This window comes from Syngnathoides biaculeatus, chromosome 15 (genome assembly GCF_019802595.1).
Source record: "Syngnathoides biaculeatus isolate LvHL_M chromosome 15, ASM1980259v1, whole genome shotgun sequence".
NCBI lineage: Eukaryota > Metazoa > Chordata > Actinopteri > Syngnathiformes > Syngnathidae > Syngnathoides > Syngnathoides biaculeatus.
Window position 1 is genome coordinate 13,027,496 of NC_084654.1, and position 18,367 is coordinate 13,045,862.

The following is an 18,367-nucleotide window of genomic DNA, read 5'->3' on the forward strand; positions in this document are numbered from 1 at the left end:
ATGCAACCCCTCTCAGGGGATGCGGGGGCCCCAGTGAGAAACGAACTCACGACTCCTGGTTGACCAAACCAATGCTGTTAACACTGAGCTATGGGGCCCCCACAAGCATAACTGGCAGCGTTGAAAAACAGATAATTTGCCAGAAATCGTCTGTGAAAAATCATTCAGTACTATGGAGTCACATTTCTTTTCACAAAAAAAAAAAAAAATAAAAAAACGTAACGTAATTTCCGGCCTACAGCGCACCCAGTTACAAGCCTCACTGAGTACATTTGTAAAGGAAAAAAGCGTTGGATAATGGATAGATGGATGGATGCCATTTGGTACATACACACGCCGCACCTGTGTAAAAGCCACCGGTGCCCACATTGGAACCCACATTGAAACACAAGATATTTACAAAGAAATACGGTACACAGAATGCACTAGCGCTAACTCGAACAGAGCCAGTTAAAATAAAATTTACTGGCAAATATCACTGGGACACACCAGTAACACAGCAGCAACACACTAGCACAGCGCTAACTCTAGCGCAGGGCCGGTAAAAGTCACTTCCTCGGCACATATATTCAACCAGTCTCATTCTTACCTTTTCCGCTCCAGTGCCCCCTTGCGGCCCTTAGAAAAAAATGCACAAATAGTCGCATCATCGCATAAGCCGCAGGGTTGAAAGAGAGTGAAAAATCTTGCAGCTCGTAGGCCGGAAATTACAGTCACATCCGAAGGAAGAGAAGTATGACGAAGAAAAGGAAAGGAATAGCTCGTAATTCAAAGCATACCACATCGTGTGTCCAGACCATGTTACCGAACAGACATAAACTCATGCAAACAAGCCCAGGAGACAAGTAGCCTGCTTTAGAGGCACATGTACTGCATGCCTTTTAAATGCATTTCTAATGACTGACTTTATTTTCTGACCACACGTGAATTACTAACCATGGTAATCTGAGGATGAGAGGTTTTTGGTGTCACTTTTGCTGTTATCCCAAACAAGCCAGGGGAGGGAGGCGCCGGCCACAGATGTAAGGGGCCTAGGGGTTGGCACGCTGGCATCCATTGGGTCAGATGCATCCCCAACAAGTGGATAATCCAGCTTTAGCACACCTCTCTGCGGACGATAATCTGCAATCACTCAGATAAAGATGTAATCTTGAGCGGGCTCCAAATGGATTTCAGAGATTGTCGGTTTCATCATGTTAGCCTCTTTTTGAAACGCCAAAAAAAAAAATACCGTGCAATGTCAACAGATCTCATAGAATGTAACTGGAAATTAACCTGTAACCTTGTTCACTCGGCCTATTAGGATGTTACTTCTGTTGCACACAGGATTATACGCTGGGTATGGAAAATATTCAGAACCCCTTCAAATTGTAATGTTATATTGCAGCCATTTGCTAAACTCAATTAAATTCCTTCATGTACATACAACACCCCATGTTGGCAGAAAAAAAAGGAATTGTTGACATTTTTGTAGATATATTTAAAACAAGAAAAAATGAAATATCACACAGTCGGTCAGTTATCAGATGATTTGCTCAGTATTGTGTAGAACCACCTTTAAGTGCTATTACTATTTTGGGGAATAATGCAAAGAAAAAAATTCACACCTGGATTTGGGGATCCTCAGTCATTCCTCCTTGCAGATCTTCCCCAGTTCTGTCAAGTTGGATGGTGAACGTTGGTGGACAGCCATTTTCAGGTCTCTCAATTGGGCTGGAGTCAGGGATCTGGCTGGGCCATCCAAGAGCAGTCACCTTTGACCCAGTCTGAGGTCTTGAGCACTCTTGAGAAGATTTTCATCCAAATCATTTTTATTTTCCCAAGTATGTCAAAAACATAAGGATTTTGTCACCGGTATTTAGAGCTGCTCTACTACAATGTAGATGTTGAGTATGGCAGACAGTCAATTAACAGAATACTTTCACTGACAGTCATAAAGGAATAAAGGCAGCTAGTAATCTGGGAATTATGGTACTCTTTGTTTTTTCTTGATAAATGTGCAAAAGAATGTGGAGTTCTCTTGAATTTAGAGCTGTTCGAATGCCTAATAGAGAAATAGTCCAGTGTTATGACCATTGTGCAAAGGGCACCTAGACTTCAAAGAACGTATGTAGTTTAAAGTGAGTAATCGTGCGATATTCTGAAGAAATATTGATGCTGCCACCATCTTGCTCCACAGTTGCGACTATATTGGACAGGTGGTGCACATTGCCTGGTTATCTCCACACATGCCAGTTAGGATTAAGCCCAACATTTTCTGTCTTGGTCTCATCAGACCAGAGAATTTTATTTCTCGCCATCTTGGGGCCACTCTGCCATAAAGCCCCGACTGGGTGCGGGTTCCAGGGATAGTTGACTTTCTAGAACTTTGAGACATTTGCCGACTGCTGCTCCGCCACAGTGATTGTTGAGTTCTTCTTTACCTCTCTCAGCAAAGCTCTTCTCCCTCAATTTCTCAGTTTGGCCAGATGGCTAGTTCCAGGAAGGGTTCTGGTCATCCCAAACGTCTTCCATTTAAAGATTATAAAGGCCACTATGATCTTAGAAACATTAAGTCTGATATTAATTGTGCTGTAGTTTTGGCACTCCAAAGAGTTACTGGGCCCACCCTTAAATTGTAACCTTTTTATGAATCATATTCTTAAGGGAGCTCAATTCGTGTCATTGGACCTCCTTCATGCTTCAATAAATTTTACATGACTGACATTAGTTAATCAGTCAGTCTGTATCAATATTTTTCATAGTTTGTTAAGAACTTCACAAAACTGGTACAATTCAACCAAAAACAATCTTGGGGGTTTTGAATCTAAACTTTAAATCACTCTATTCTAAATGAATGCAATAAATATGACAGGACTCTTGATATTGTAAATTGTGGGCCACAGTAAACAATAAAATGTGCTGTATGTGGTCTGCCAACCCTATGTTGCCCACTTCAGAAATAAAAGTTTTACAGAAAAAAAGTGTGATAATAAACAGAACCACAAATGGAAGCAATGGCTCTGTTTGCTCAGTACAACGTGAGCATGCATAAGCGTTTCTTTTTTTTTTTAACTAGATATAATGTCATGCATACACTACATTGGTCACCAGCCAATTTTAGACATTACATTATTTATGTATTACGGAATTTTTTAATTTAGATCAACTTGGAAGTCAACCAACATCGCAAGAATGATTGCGTTTGACTGGTCCGCTCATGTTTGCTGGCTTGTGCGGACGGTACAAGCATGCAGCTCGCAGTTCCAGGTGCCCAAAAGGGCAAAGCTCTCCGAAACAAGCCCCTCTAATGCGTGTACTTAACTTCACTTAATTTGCGTTAACTCCCAGCATTAAGCGGGGCTAATGACTGCAACTGAGTGCAATGTCATTACTTCTCCCTGCCCGCCTTACAGGAAAATGGCAGCTGATGGGACTTATAGGCACAGATTTGGGAGGGGGGGCTCAGCCTGAGTGCTCTAATTCATGAGGTTTTTTTAAGGATAATTACACATGTCATATTTGTGTAACACATGTGCAGTATGGATATGTAGATATGTTTAAATGTGGTTGTGTGCAGTGTGCCCACTGGCTCCATGTGAAGAGCCCCTCAAGAAGCTCTTTCCATGAAGCTTGAAATAGTGTTTGCACCACATTATAGGGGCGGGGGCGGGTGGGGTTGAGGGGGTGGGATTGCTTGCTGGGGGCTGAGTTCCATTGTGCTTGTTTATGGGCTAGTCGCTTGGTCCGAATAGTGGTATCCAAAATTTTCCTCTGCGGGCAGCATGCAAAATAAACATACAGGTACAAGGACCAATTTAACATTCTTAAACATGCTAAAACCAATCATTCAAGTAAATATAGATTCTTTTATATGTATTATATACTATTTTGGAAAATCTGCAACATCACAGCTTTATGCTGAAAGTGATAAAGATGCACTATGTCGTAGAGAGCACAAGCACACTATGCAGTGTGTAAGTGATTGATTAGCAAATTAATTATTGACATAAAACTGCCATCCCACATTCAAAACATTATTAAGGACACTACACATCCTGGTTATCAACTGTTGAGCTCCTGCCATGTGGAAGGCGGTACAGATGCGCAAAAGCAAGGACCAACAGGAGAGCCATCACCACCCTAACCTCTCATCTTTCCTCTAGCCGCATGAGTAATGCAAAGGCACGCTGATTTCATTGTCTTGAGCAATAGTATTCATGCATTTCATTTTTATTTATTTTTCATTTGCTTTTATGGTTGCACAGAGCGGCACGGTGAATCAGATGGAAAGCGTTGGCCTCAAGGTTCTGAGGACCTGGGTTTAATCCCAGCCTTCCCTGTGTGGAGTTTGCATGTTCTCCCCGTGCCTGCGTGGGGTTCCCCCGGGCACTCCGGTTTCCTCCCACATCCCAAAAAACATGCAACATTAATTGGACTTCTCTAAATTGCCCCTAGGTGTGATTGTGAGTGCTGCTGTTTGTCTCAATGTGCTCTGGGATTGGCTGGCAACCAGTTCAGGGTGTACCACGCATCCTGCCCATTGACAGCTGGGATAGGCTGCAGCACTCCCCACGACCTTCGTGAGGATAAGTGGTGAAGAAAATGGATGGATGATTGCACAGATGCAGAGGAGGCTCTCCAATTTCATTCTACAGTTTTGTACAATGACAATAAAGTACCATTCATGTGCCCTGCCTTGGTGGCACCAACTCTGGAGCCAGAACAGCCAGGAGAGCTTCGTTGGACTCTGACAGGCCCACCAACATACTCCAAAACTGCTCGGCATCCATCTTATATAGCCATAGAAGGCCTTGACTGAACGTGAGAGGACATTATTTTGTTGGCCGCGTGACCACCCTGTTGATAAATAAATAAATTGATAGATCTATAGTTAAAATTTACTGCAAGCAGCATGAGGGATGCTATCTCGAGGTCGGGGAGCGCCACGTTAGGAATTTTGCAGAGGACGCCATTATAGCCAGGACCACCAATTAGCAAGTGATTACTTTTGAATGTGTACACCCTCTGGGCTAGAGTGTGCAGCAGTATAAACTCTTAATATTCACCGCATCATATTTGATAATTGTCCTCTGCATTTGGTTTGGTTGTCAGATCAGATGTGATCCCTGGGCATTGTCGTTGACACCTGCGCTCCAAGACATGTCTCCCTTTGCATATTTGTCAGAATTGGAACATTAAAATAAAATTAAGCCGAAGACGGTGCATAATTCATGTGCGCTGCTGAGTGAACCCAGAAGCACTGGCCTGCGCCTCTTTCCGTTCTCGACCACGTGCTTCGTAGCTGGTTTAATGGGATGGAATGTGACAGGTTATGTTTTCATCCGGCTGATATGGAGCTGGGCTCGGGCGGAAGAGGGTGGAGAGGGACCGGCCCTGCGCTGATATGATCTGGATTCATAATTAGACATGTTTGTGCTTGTCATGAATCAGTTATAGAAGATGCACTTTGCAACCCCCACCAATACACTCACATGCTCCGTATGGGGGCCATTACTGCTGCTCCGCTGCCTCCCTACATTCGCCCTGTGTGTCTGCATCCGCAGCACCATTAGTCCAAGACTCTGTGAATAATTGCTGAATGGACCATGTTTTCACCGCTATCTACTCCGGGTTCTAGTGTCGGTGGGGGTTAGGTCGTGGGTGACATTTTCAGACATGACGCCATTGATTGATGTTTTATTCCGTAGATAACATGAGATAAAAGAACGAGATAAAAATGACACATTTATCATCTTGTGTTCACTTTAAATATGCTGTAGTGTGGTTGGAGGTGACAATTGCACTGACATCAAGCTGTGAATAGAAATGACTTGCAGATGCTGGTCATCAGCACAACGGGAGTCATTTTCCTTTCAGAGGGTGCACATTGTCATTTTATCTTTTTTTATCCCCTATTATTCTTGCCCCGCTCCACCCTCCACCCTTGTTTTCTGTTTTCCTGTAAGTCTTGCAGGAATAAAGAGCGTTATATGTACAAATAATGACAGGAGGGCCACAATTACACTCAAAAGAAAATATTTTATTTGTAGCACGCAAATCTCATCTAAAATCCAGACTTGCAATTTACGATGATTCCATTTTTTTTAAATATATGTGCTCATTAACACATTACATATAAAATGTTGATTGCGCCCTAACAGACCAGTATTATTTTCCTCATAATTCTTGCAATATAATTAAGCAGCTGTAGCAAAAAACAGCAATCATTTCTACTGGGGGCGGTTATAGGCTATAATGCATGTTGTCGCGACTAACTAGGTTTTTTTTCATTATGTATTATTGTGTCCTATAAAAGTAGAAATTGCTTCTTTCCCCTGAAGATAACAGCAACAAAATACATCTCCTGTGCACACCCCTATCCCTTCGAGCACAATGGCAAATAACAACAACAGCAGTTTAATCTCCTTTACTCCAGATTATTCTTTTTCTTTGTGCTGATATTGTGGCCATTTCGTTGATGACTTCACGAGTCTCTTCAGAGATAAAGTCACTTTCGTTATGTGGATATAGATTTGTCTTATGGCATAAAGAAGACAAAAACAAGGATTAAAAACTCAATACAATATCCCTGGGATGTCATTTTTGGGGTCTAGTAAGCGGCTTACTGTCAGGTCTTGAATATTCTAAGGTAGTCTTTCAGTTATTAAAGAATCCAGTGTTGATTCAAGATAAGGATGCTCTATCAAATATGTGATGACATTGGTGTTACTTTCATTGTTACAACCGAATCAGTCATGGTTATGCTGCTTAACGGAACTCGTCTTTGTTCCTGATACCCACGTTATTTATTTGATCCATTTTTCTTGTACGGATCACGAGTGAGTTGGAGCCGATCCCAGATGACTTCTGTCCGCACATTAAGTGTTCGTAACAATTAAATAACCATTCATGAGTCACACTTATGAACAATTTGAGTCTTCAATGAACCTAACATACATTTTTTGGAAATGTGGAAGGAAGACGGGAGTACTTCACCTGGAAAGACCCGCAAAAACTACACTCAGGTGTTGAGATTCGAACCCAGAACCTGAGGGACGATGTTAGTCAGACATTCTAGACAAACGTCACCATGCTTATGATTTTTTTTTAAATTTGATATTAAATTTGAATTATACTTATGGCATGTACGTTATTACCATTGGCTTCAACATCCCTAACTCTAACATATTTTTTTTTGGGAAGCATTAAAAGTCGTTTATTTATTTTTTTCTATTTCTATTTTAAGCAAGTTTTTCGAGCGTCTGTAAGTTTTGCTGATGCGGTCGAGGTGGCCGTGAAGGAGGCGGAACTTTGTGCGCGTTTGTCCAATCAGAGACCAAGCGCAACCCTCGTCTTCCCTCTCATTGGCTCACAGCTTGTGTATGCGTTCGAGTTGGTGTTGCTTGGCGTTGTTTAGCACACGGCTAGCTGCTAATGCTCAGGATTTCCGCAAATTTGTCGGCATTCTTGTCTGTTCTGTTGAATATCACCGAAAGTTTCGCCTCAGTGGGGGATTTCAGAGTTCACGGTAAGCTCGCACCGCACCAGGGATAACGTAACTCGCCATATTGTCGCAATAGTAGTACAGTATGTCAGTAACATGAAGCTGCTGCTGGTCAGACTGGCTAACAGTATAGCTAACAAAACTGAGACTAGGAAAGCACAAAGGGAACAGAAATCAGTTGATTTTTTAAAAGAGGGGTTTTCTGAATATTCGTGGACTAACTTTGCATGGATACGGTGGCACATATATTCCTCTGCTGCCTTTTTTTATAGCAACTCTGAGCAAGTGCAAGAAAACATTAGTCGTAGGCATCACAACAGAATGAGGATGATTAACAATGGGTCATATGCTTAAGCAATCAGTTGTTTTCAGCATGTTCAAAAAGTGTGTTGGAATAATTTTGTTAGATGTCAAATATAACATATAGAAACGTTTTTTTCCCAGATATACTGAGGCCTGACAAGAAATGCCACCATACTAATGATATAATACTGAGCAATGTATTTCTGTTTCCTTTGCCTAGTCAGAGGTGTGATTCAGCAGTGCTTCCCAACATGAGAATGATTGCTGGAAAGGCTTCTTCAGCTGGCTGGAGATGACCTGCCACCCTTTCGGGAATGGTCAGAATGGGGCCAGATGTGCCCCTTCTCAATGAGTACAAGCAGGAGTTCTTCTGGAAGCGCTTTCCCCAGACAGTGTTGGGGGGTCCACGCTTTAAGTTGGGGTACTGCGCTCCGCCCTACGTCTACGTGAATCAGGCCGTCCTTTTCCTGACGCCATGGCTTTTGGGGGGTGTTGGCACACTCCTCTGCCAGTTGCAGCTTCTCCAGGAGCTGCACGCCGCCATGCTCTCCGGCGCGCTGATGTTTGCCGTGGCAGCGGGAGTCCAGGCTGTGGCTTTGTACGCCGGACGACGGAACGGCGCAGTGGAAAGATTTGGGGCGCCCAGCACCCTTGTGGATGAAGAGGAAGTGGAGTTTACTCACTGCGTCAGCCCAGAGACGGTCCGATTTATTGCTCCCGGGAAAAGATTTGGGCTGAACGTGGTGATGCATACGGTACTGGCTGGGCTGCTATGTGGTTTCGGGACATGGTACGTGCTGCTTGGCAGACTCACGGCTCTGTATGGCAGCATTGGTGCATCTCTAGTCATCTTTGTCCTAAGTTGGGTGACTGTGTGCATAGCGGAGTATTCCCTGGTTGTCAATACAGCCACAGAGACTGCTACCTTCCAGGCACAGGACACTTATGAGATTACCCCACTCACCCGACCGCTGTACATCTTCATTTTCATTGTTGTGGACTTGACCGACAGGTGGGTAACTACAAACTCCCAAATAACGTTGACTCAGTCAAATCCGTTGGTGACATTTTGCTGTACATGTTTTTTAGGTTCTCGGGCCCAGTTCCTGAGCTCCAACTTGCCAGCCAGGTTCTTCATGTGCTTTTCCTCTTCCTACCTCTGCTGTGGGCACTGGGAATACTTCCTCCCCTGGATGCCTTGTTCCTCTGGGGCATGGAGCAGGTGCTTGTGTTTGGATTAGGAGGCTCCCCCATGTCCAGTAACTTCAGGTCTGTTGAAATATGAAATGCAATACACTGAAGCCCCATTCATTGTGGGGAACACATTCCATACATACCCACTATAGTTAAACATCCACAGTATAGAAAGATAACAAATGCACTTTCGACACATTCATCTACACTCAAAACCTTTTGTTATACACTTTAAATATTGACTAACTAAACACCAAAATGTAGTTTTGTCTAGCAAAGGTCATCTAACTTATTGCAAACACATGATGCAAAGCGCTAGAGACGGACGGGCTCACAGAAATGACCATTGACATTAGAGTAACTGTAGACTGTCAAACAATTGCTACTTTAACACAAAACGAGGAGAAACACACGAAAAGTTTCTCACAAATTTATACATTTTCAGCTCTGAGAACATTGACTCTTGAGTTTTGTTGGGCACCTTCTCTGTCTCTTCTTCCTCCAAAATTTTAGTTTTTTTCTATTTTGCTGCATTTCTTAAAGTAGACTTGGCATTTTTGTAACACAACGAAGTACTGCACCAAAAGCTTGCCAATCTAAGTTAAGACTTGCCTCTGTCATATAAAAACCCTTAAGAAACAATGATCGCTTAAAAATTTGCAATATAGTTGAGGGGTGCTCTATATACAGTTCTTTCCCAAATGTAAAAAGCTGAGCTCACCCTGAGTTTTATTGTTTTGATTATGTTTTTGACCCGCTAGAAATGCAAACGTGAAATTAGCAAGTTTAAATTGCGACTGTCATGAAATGGAGGATTTTGGGCATATTATTCATGAAAAACCCACAGCCAATATCGTCCCATGTGTTTTTTCACCACAAAACATGATTTTGACGTATACAGCATGAAAATCCTCTAAGGGATTTGTTTTCGAGAAGAAGCAGGAAGTGATGTACACGATAGAGGCACCCCTAGTGGACTCGTTTGTTTCCATTAGTTTTACCTCCGGTAAGGTAGCTCGTTGTTCCTTCGTGTTAGCCAAAATGCCGGCTCATTGCATTGCTGAACATTGCTTGAGCTAATGTCTGGGTGACGTCACGGACGGAGGACGCAGCCGATATGGCGACCACTTGGATATCGTAGAAGGACACTTCTGCAACTTTGCGCATGGATGACGCGCTCTCTGCTCACATTTATTTTTTCCTATAGACATTGAAGTGAATAATATTATATGTATTTTTCATTACAATATCTATTTTAGAATGTTTATAGGATGACACCTGGGCTTTAAACAAAATAAAATGTCACAAACTTTGATGAAATGTTAGAGGAGGCATTCAAAGGATAAAAAACCCAGTTGAGTCTGTTGTGAATTTATTTTCAGTTTATTTTGCCCTATTTTCAGTTTCTTGTCAAGGTTTCTGCTTCAGGAAGTTGCATTTATAGAACAGGTTTACAGGTCAAAAACAAACACAGCACTCTGGAAAATTTTTTGTCACTTTTGGTAACAATACATCTAAGTCAGAGTTGTGAACGTCTTCAAACAAATAGTGCCCTTTACTTTGATCCGCTCTGTTAATTCACTGTAATGTGGTCCAATAAACAAAATGGATCACCTCAGATTGGTGCGAACACTGGATGGCTTTGATGAGTGTTACTTACATTTGTATGTGTGTGTGTGTGTGTGTGTGTGTGTGTGTGTGTGTGTGTGCCTTCCTTCATAGGTTGCTGTTGATGTTTGGAGTTTCTGCTGGCGTAGCTGTTTGCAATTACTTCATCCCATCAACACTGGGAGTCGTCCTCTTCTCCACTGCAACGGGATTCCTGCTGAGCTTGGACCTCAGCCAGATCGGCACCCTCTGCCATTCTCCCATGACCGACCTACGCAGCGGGGGGTCATCCCCATCTCTTCTTTCCAACACCTTTGGCTGGGACTTGGGCTGCCGGGAGGTGTTGTTGTATGCGAGCCTGTTATTGGCGGCCCTGGCAGAAGTAGGCCTGCTGCATCACTTTCACAATTCGGTTCAGTCGCAGAGTTTGGTAAAAGGACCCCAGGCTCCGGTCAGCTACCTCCTCTTGGTCCTTTTCTCACTCTGCTGGATTCTCAGAGAGATCCAGGGGGCTTATGTGTGTGCTGGCTTATTCCTCAATCCGGTGTACCCCAAAGGTATGTCTAGTGTGCAGACTTTCAAGCAGAAGAACAGAGGCTTATTCATTGCAGCAGCCATCAGGAGAGTCCTTCTTGGTCTTGGTGAGATCATCTTGAAGTCCATTGCTCTCCATAGTAGAGATCAGGAATTCACGACACTGTTCTGTATGTAACTGTTTTATTTGTGTATTCACAGTTTCTCCATTTGCATTGATTGCTTTCTTGTCTATGGACAAATCCCTACAGCAGCTCCATGGGGTGCCTCTCAGTGTGGGATTCACGCGAGCTTTTAGAATAGTAAGCGTACAAAAACAGCAAAAATATTTTCTATATGAACTTTCTGCCAATTTACAGTGAGCAAAGTTGTGTCAGAGGAAAACTGCCCAAATTTAGTTTGTGATGGTTGTTTAATATTTGTCTGATCATTGTGGTATTTTCTGCATGTTTACTTGCAGGCGTGGCAAAGCTCAGAGGATGCTCTACTGCAAGTGGTTGTGGTTGTCATTGTGCGTCTTGCAGCTGTAAACAACAGGCTGCCTGGCTGGGACAGCCTGGGCACAGGTGTTCAGCTTCTACTGGTGAGGAGAACATGTTTACTGTAGCTACTGTACCTTTTTTTTTCTTCCTCCTATTGGGCCGGTGATATGGGCTTAAAATATAATGGTCATACAATTGTAGAGTTTTTCCTTTTCTCTTGAATTCGCTTTATTTCCTCTGGGGAAAAAAAAAAATCTTTGAACCTTTTTTTTTCCGGCTGGTCCCCCCAACATTTACTTGCAGAGAAATAATAGAAATAACATTTTTTTCTTCACAGCTAAATAAAGCAAAATATTTGCTGAAGGAATTACCTAAGGATGTAGGATTTACTGTTTGTAGCGATAAATGATTTATGGTAATTTGATGATGCTATTATTGTTTTTAATCCAACCCCCTAAAAGGACTGTAGACAATTAAAAAGATCAATGTTTACCTGTAATGATATTATGTTACTTCCATAGGTTGGCCTCCTGATGGATAGATTCACCCAGTTCCTTGCCAAGCTAAAGTTCACCCTCACAGTGTTGGTGACATCATGGACCGAGAAGAAGCAGCGGCGTCAGTCAGCCGGAACTCTCCTGGCGCTCAACGCCTCCCTCTGCCCACTGCTGTTGGCTGTGGTGACCCTTTCTGCTCTGCTCTCCGCCCCCCTGCTGCCCCTCTTCACACTGCCCATCTTCCTGGTGGGCTTCCCCAGGCCTCAACGCAGTTGGCCGGGGCCCGTAGGTACCGCCTGCCCGTGCCCAGACTCCATCTTCTACCAGCAAATGAGCAGAAGTCTGGCTTCTGCCATGAGGACAGCCTTTGCTAGAGGGTCTCTGGGTTAGTTATGCATGCCTCCTATCCTTGTTAAAGGGAAAACAAATACGGTAAATGATTCATTTTTGGGATTTGCTCAGCAAGTGCTGTAAAATATTCATTAGCAACACATTTACCCAAACACGTTTTTAGTTGTCATTTGGAATATATTTTATCAACCCAAAATTGAGTGCTCAGGATAAGTGCTACATTTGTCCAAGGCTTAAAAGCCAAATGCATTAGAAAATGAGTATGGACTTGTCTTGTTGAGTCATTTAAAATTAGTACTTGGGTGTATGTGTAGCAGCCACAGCAAGTACACTTGCACAATCGAATGAGATCTGATGATCATTTGCCAATTTGAAAAGCTGTTATTGGGTATAGAAATGAGGCACCGTCAGCTGTGGTGCTGTGGTGAGTTTTTACATTACAGCAAACTGCAGATTTCTATTTTCTGTAGTGCTTGTCATCATTAGAGTTGTGGGTGAGCTGGAGCCTACTCCAGCTGTCTTTGGGTGAGAGGTGGGTATAACCTGGAGTGAAGGCCTCCCATTTGCAAGCAATGTAGACACAAACAATCATTCACCACTGTGGACTATTATTTATCATCTTAACATAATTTGGATTTTGCAATGTGGGAGGAAAGTGAAACACCCGATGAAAACCAACTTGAGCAAGCAACACGAAAAATCCACACAGGAAGGCTGTAACCATGATTTTAATCTTGAAACCTCAAAACCACGAGGCAGATGTGCTAACCAGTTGTCCTCAAGCACTGCAAAATACCACCGCAGTAGTAACATTGTAAATTATTGCATTACTACATTGGTGAAGACATATTTTTTTAGTCTGACACTTGCATAGAATTATCCAAGTATACAGTGAGAGGTGTACTGTCCATAAAACTAATTCATCACTTAGCCGTTGTGGCTTCACAAAATGTAGAACAGTTTAAAGAGCCAAGGTAACTTGAAATCAGGCTTTTCATCATATGTTTGCAGTAGGGTTGAAATGAGTTGATCTCTGTGATGAGATGGCAAAAGAAAAAAAAAACTTGTAATTATTAATAATCAAGTGGTGATTTGTGAAACTATCAAAGTCACACAAGGCCACCCTTGTGAGCTGCGTATAATTCAACGCAAGCATTATAGTTGATGCTCACACTCCAGTCATGCCAGTCTGAAGTCTCCCCCGCTTTGCCCACACCGGAGGGTGTGCAGCGAGCAGTAAAGAGGTCTCGTCCTTGTGTCACTTCCCATCACGACTCAGGGGCTGGCATTCTGACACGTCGCCACGGGATGTGACATTATCCCTGAGCCACCTAAAACAAAAGGCCTTTCTTCGTTGCCCTGCCCCCAAACATAAAAAGCCACAATCTGCTTTTGGAAATTCAAGGGCAAGCAAGGATAGATGCTAGTTTGGTTTTGTTTCCTTTACTTACTTGAAATAGTGATGGGTATTTCTCTCTCTCTCTCTCTCTCTCTATCTCGCAGGTTCTTTAGCACCAGGGTCTCACTTTCTCGGCCGCTTTCAGGACCGCATGGTTTGGATCGTAATTCTGGAGAGAGGATACGGCTACTGCACGGTCAATATTAAGGTACACATTGCACTTGTTTGAGACTCCGTGATACAGGTACCAGAATTTTTTTTGTTTGAAGACCCCGACACAATGGAAGTTTGAAATGAAAGTGTACCCAGGGATGAAAATGACCAATTTGGAAAAACACTGAAAATGTCTGTCGATGTGGGGGGGTTGAGTTTCCTCCTGGATATTTTTTGCTCCTATCGTAACACAGCGTGCACAGCACTTTGCTGGGAATGTCCACTTTTTGTATGTGTTCGGTTAGACATGTTGATACCGTTTTCGGTCCAATCTGCACGGTTACACTTTTTTCAAGCCATGCCCGTCTGAAACAGTTTTTTATTCCAGCATCCTTGTCAATTGCCCTCGCTCGATCTTCATCCTTTTTTTTTTCTAACACTTTCTCCATCGTAAAACTTTGAACACACCGTCACTCAGTTCGCACTATCTAAGTCCCACACGCCATTACTTGGCTAACTAACAAGTTACACTGATTTCTGAGAACCGAGAACACATGTACATAAAATGCAAATATTTACACTACCGAGCAAATTAGGCCGGCACATGATAGTCATGCTTGTGCTAGCACTAAGATGAACTTGCAGCTCGGAGCCCACCACCGAGAGGCAGGCGCACGATACCCCCCCACCCCGAAATTTTCTCAACGGATTTGCGCTTATCTCGAGAATGGTCATTTTGGTCGGAAATCTGCCGATCGGCGGAAAATTCTCATCCCTGTGTACCCTTTCAGGATTAATCTGAACTTTTCAAAAATATGACATATAACGTTCAGTAATTACTGCCACTATGCTTAGTAGTACCTCCATTTTCAGGAGTTCTAAAGTACGCAGACAAAGTGACATTGAAAATATAACCGTCATTTTTAGTTCTGCGATATTTTCGTTCTTAGGGCATTGAATTGATTGAAAACAGACTGTTGTGGTTCTCTGAGGAGATGTTTTGACACTCATTGGAGCACAACCCTGCGGTATTGATGGAAAACTGTTTATTCTCCAAGTTAGTGGAACAGCCCAAAACCACAAATGGCATCACTCGTTTGGGATGCAACGCGATTGTTGCTACGATGCCTCGCAAGACAGCCCTCTGCCCATAAATAGAAGTCGTTAAGTGGAAACTCACTCATTGATATCCCGTTTGATTGTAAAAACATGTTTAAGCCAATTGAGGCCAATTGTGTTGTTTATTTGTTAGACGCTGAGTCAATGAGTCTCTTTGGAATGGACAAAAGTATGGCGTTGTGTGCCGGAGAGAGGAGGTGTTTAAAGTGTCCTCCTTATTTAAATGGCCTCTCTTCTCTGTCAAGAATGTGCACATTTTTTTTGTCCTTAAAAGAGTTATGTCTTTTGAGTACAGTGAAATAGCTGATTTTTGACATGTAGAGTTAGCCCGTCGATATAGTGCCATCAATCCACTCAGTGGTTGCTTGGTTTCGGCAATATTTACACAATTGCATTCTCTACCGGAACGCTGTACTCTGCATTTTTTTTTTTTGGTGAAAGCTCTCAAATTCTACACTTAAATGACATATTGACTGTTTTATTTCAAGTCTACTATGGTGGTGTATGAAAAGGAAAATCCTTGAAATTCTGCCAATGTCCAAATCCTGACGGACCTAACTTTTGCCGTGTGTGATTCCATTCTAAGGGTTTGGAGCTACAGGAGACTTCTTGCCACACAGTAGAAGCCCGGAGGGTGGACGAGGTTTTTGAAGCTGCTTTTGAGCGCCCGGAGCGTCTTGGGTTGACCCAGGGTTTGAACCTGCACTGGGCCAATGCTCTTACACCTTGCGCAGTGCTGGCAGTACGCGTCTACTCGGATGCCCGCAACGTCCTCTCGGGCATCATTGACTCTCACGACAACCTGAGGAAGCTTCAGGATGACTTTCTGAAAGCCTTGGTGTGGTTGCTGCTGCGTTACTGCGTTAGGAAGCAGAAAGGCTCTCTGTGGAGCTGCGAGGAAGGGACGGGAATCGGGGGCCGGAAGTCGCAGTCTTCTCAGCAGGCGCAGATTACAGGAAACCAACTGCCTGAGGCTATCGTGGTGGAATCTAAGGTATCTTCCCTCCGATTCAGACAAGACAGCTCCAGCCTGACATCTTTTGGCGACTGGTCGGATGAGGATGACCTATTTGGACCTCAACCAGCCAGGCGGACAGTGGCCTTGGTGACCGCAGAGGCCCAGTCTGGACACACAATGCTGCAGACAGGAGCCTCTCTTCCGGGCTCTGTCGAGATGGACAGTCTTTTTGAAAACATGGCCCTCTCTGCCCTGCAGCCATTACAGCCTTTAGGTCTTGGCATTGGGATGCCAGCGGTCGACAAAGGTAACAACCCCGAGATCTTCAAAGAGAGTCCCGGCTCACTCCGCCAGCTGACGTTCAGCTGTCCCCAGTCTGAGGTGTTCAACCTACCAACGGGATGGAGGACGGCACCTTTGTTACCGAGCCGGCTGCTGCAGCTCAGAGCTTTATTCCCCGAGGACTGGTACAGGTTTGCTTTGGGCCAGTTCGGACCCATTGTGCAGACCGACACCTCCGAGGACATGACCAAAGCGCTGAAGGAAGATGAAACCTTGAAGGACCTCCACGCTCAGGTGGCACTCTCGTGTCTGGTGTCCCTCGGGGCGGAGTCAGCCTTTACCAGCCCGAGTTACATCTACAGGCTGTACTGTGGAGACGTACCGTGGACAGAAGGCCTCGAGTGGCTTTCATCCAGCAAAGAACTTTATCAGCTCGCACTTAGGGCTTTCAGGTAAGTCACAACTGTACTCCTGGTGTCTTACACAAGTGAAGCCATCGTGGGGGATATGTTCCAGACCCACCCGCAACTGATTAAAGTCTGCACACGTGTATAGAAAGTGAGACTACATAAAAACGTTAGTTTTACGTTTCCCACTCACTATGAATACATTTGAACATATTATATCACATTTCAATTTATGAAAATGTTTTTAAGTTTTGCTTACTGCCTGTAAGTGGCCGAGCGCGCTTCTCAAGCTGTTTGTCTTTTCAGTTTGTCACTGCCAAGTGAAGATTACTCTAAAAGTGAGACATAAAACAAAATAATTTTAAAAATTAACTGCAATATAGGGGGAACACTGTAAATTTATTTGCTGTTATTGCCCTCGCCTGTAAAATGAGAGCTACAGTCACCGAATTGCCATTTGTTGAGCTCACAACCACACACTTATAGACACAGGGCCTGCCTTTGAAAGCCACATGCATGCACATTGACACGACATATACACATGGAATTTTTTTCCCTGTATTTTATGTTTGTGTTCAAATTCATTGAAAGTGTACAAGAGTAGTACATCTCTGAAACTCTGAAGAAAAACATTATGGTCACTGCTTATGGATTTTCGCAAAGTGCGGGTAGGTCTGGAACATATTGCAGGGGTTCACGGGACTGTATTTCTATTGCTTGAAGACGACAAATCCACTTCCGTGGTTTGTCTCAGGTTTAGTTTCAAGCTCTTGTTCGATCAAGCAAGCCTTGGGCCAATGGAGTCCCCCGAGGAGATGTTCAGTGCCTTGGAGGGATATGAAAGGGACTGGTACATTGGATTGGTGTCTGAGAAGGGCTGGCATGACAGCGTCCTTCAGGAGAAGCCCTTCCTTTTTTCTTTAGGACACGACCTCTCAATGGTAAGTGCACATCTCATCATCTGCAGCACAAGACGTAACAGATCAGTAGTTGTGACCATTGTCGTCCAACAGGGTACGTACACGGGGCGAGTGCTGTCTTTGCAGGAACAGCTGGTGCAGGTGGGCCGTCTAAACGGCGAGGGGGTGCGAGGTCAGTGGGCCAACCTTTCTTGGGAGCTCCTGTATGCCACTAATGACGATGAGGAGCGCTACAGCATCCAGGCTCACCCCTTCATGCTAAGAAACCTGACCGTCCAGGCAGCCGACCCCCCCCTGGGCTACCCCATTTACTCATCAGCACCCCTTCACTTCCCCTGCCTCTGAGCACAGCGGTGGAAATAGATTTTTCACCCTCACAACAGGTTTTTATATCTTACCAGGGAGGACCTGAGAAAAGACAATGGTGGAATGTCGACAACCTGGTTCTTTACTTCATGTTTGCATTTTTTTGGTTTTGGTGCTTGAGTCCAGTACCAGAAGAAGACACAAAAGTACATTGCAGGTGTACAATTCACGTTAGAACTGACACATCAGCCAGTTTTATGTGGCAGAACATTTCAAAGAGTTTTAAAACAGAATCTACAGTATATGTACAGTGTACTAAAAAGGTTAATTGGGAGTTCAATTAGGCAGGAGCACATTGGTTTGGGACT

At 43.7% G+C, this 18,367-nt stretch overlaps 1 protein-coding gene across 2 annotated transcripts; it reads left to right on the forward strand.

Annotated features, from left to right (window-relative positions):
- The first annotated feature begins 7,355 nt into the window (after nucleotides 1-7,355).
- Nucleotides 7,356-18,042, forward strand: pcnx4 (pecanex 4). 2 transcript variants are annotated; one of them, XM_061844891.1, is made up of 11 exons: nucleotides 7,356-7,510; nucleotides 8,010-8,801; nucleotides 8,879-9,058; nucleotides 10,706-11,232; nucleotides 11,327-11,427; nucleotides 11,586-11,708; nucleotides 12,129-12,489; nucleotides 13,959-14,062; nucleotides 15,713-16,818; nucleotides 17,528-17,714; nucleotides 17,787-18,042. In XM_061844891.1, the coding sequence occupies exons 2-11, from the start codon at nucleotides 8,104-8,106 to the stop codon at nucleotides 18,036-18,038; spliced, it is 3,639 nt and encodes a 1,212-aa protein (XP_061700875.1). In that variant the 5' UTR covers nucleotides 7,356-7,510; nucleotides 8,010-8,103; the 3' UTR covers nucleotides 18,039-18,042. The 2 variants fall into 2 exon arrangements, with proteins under 2 accessions (XP_061700875.1, XP_061700876.1); XM_061844892.1 differs by having other exon boundaries at nucleotides 8,014-8,801.
- Nucleotides 18,043-18,367: the final 325 nt, after the last annotated feature.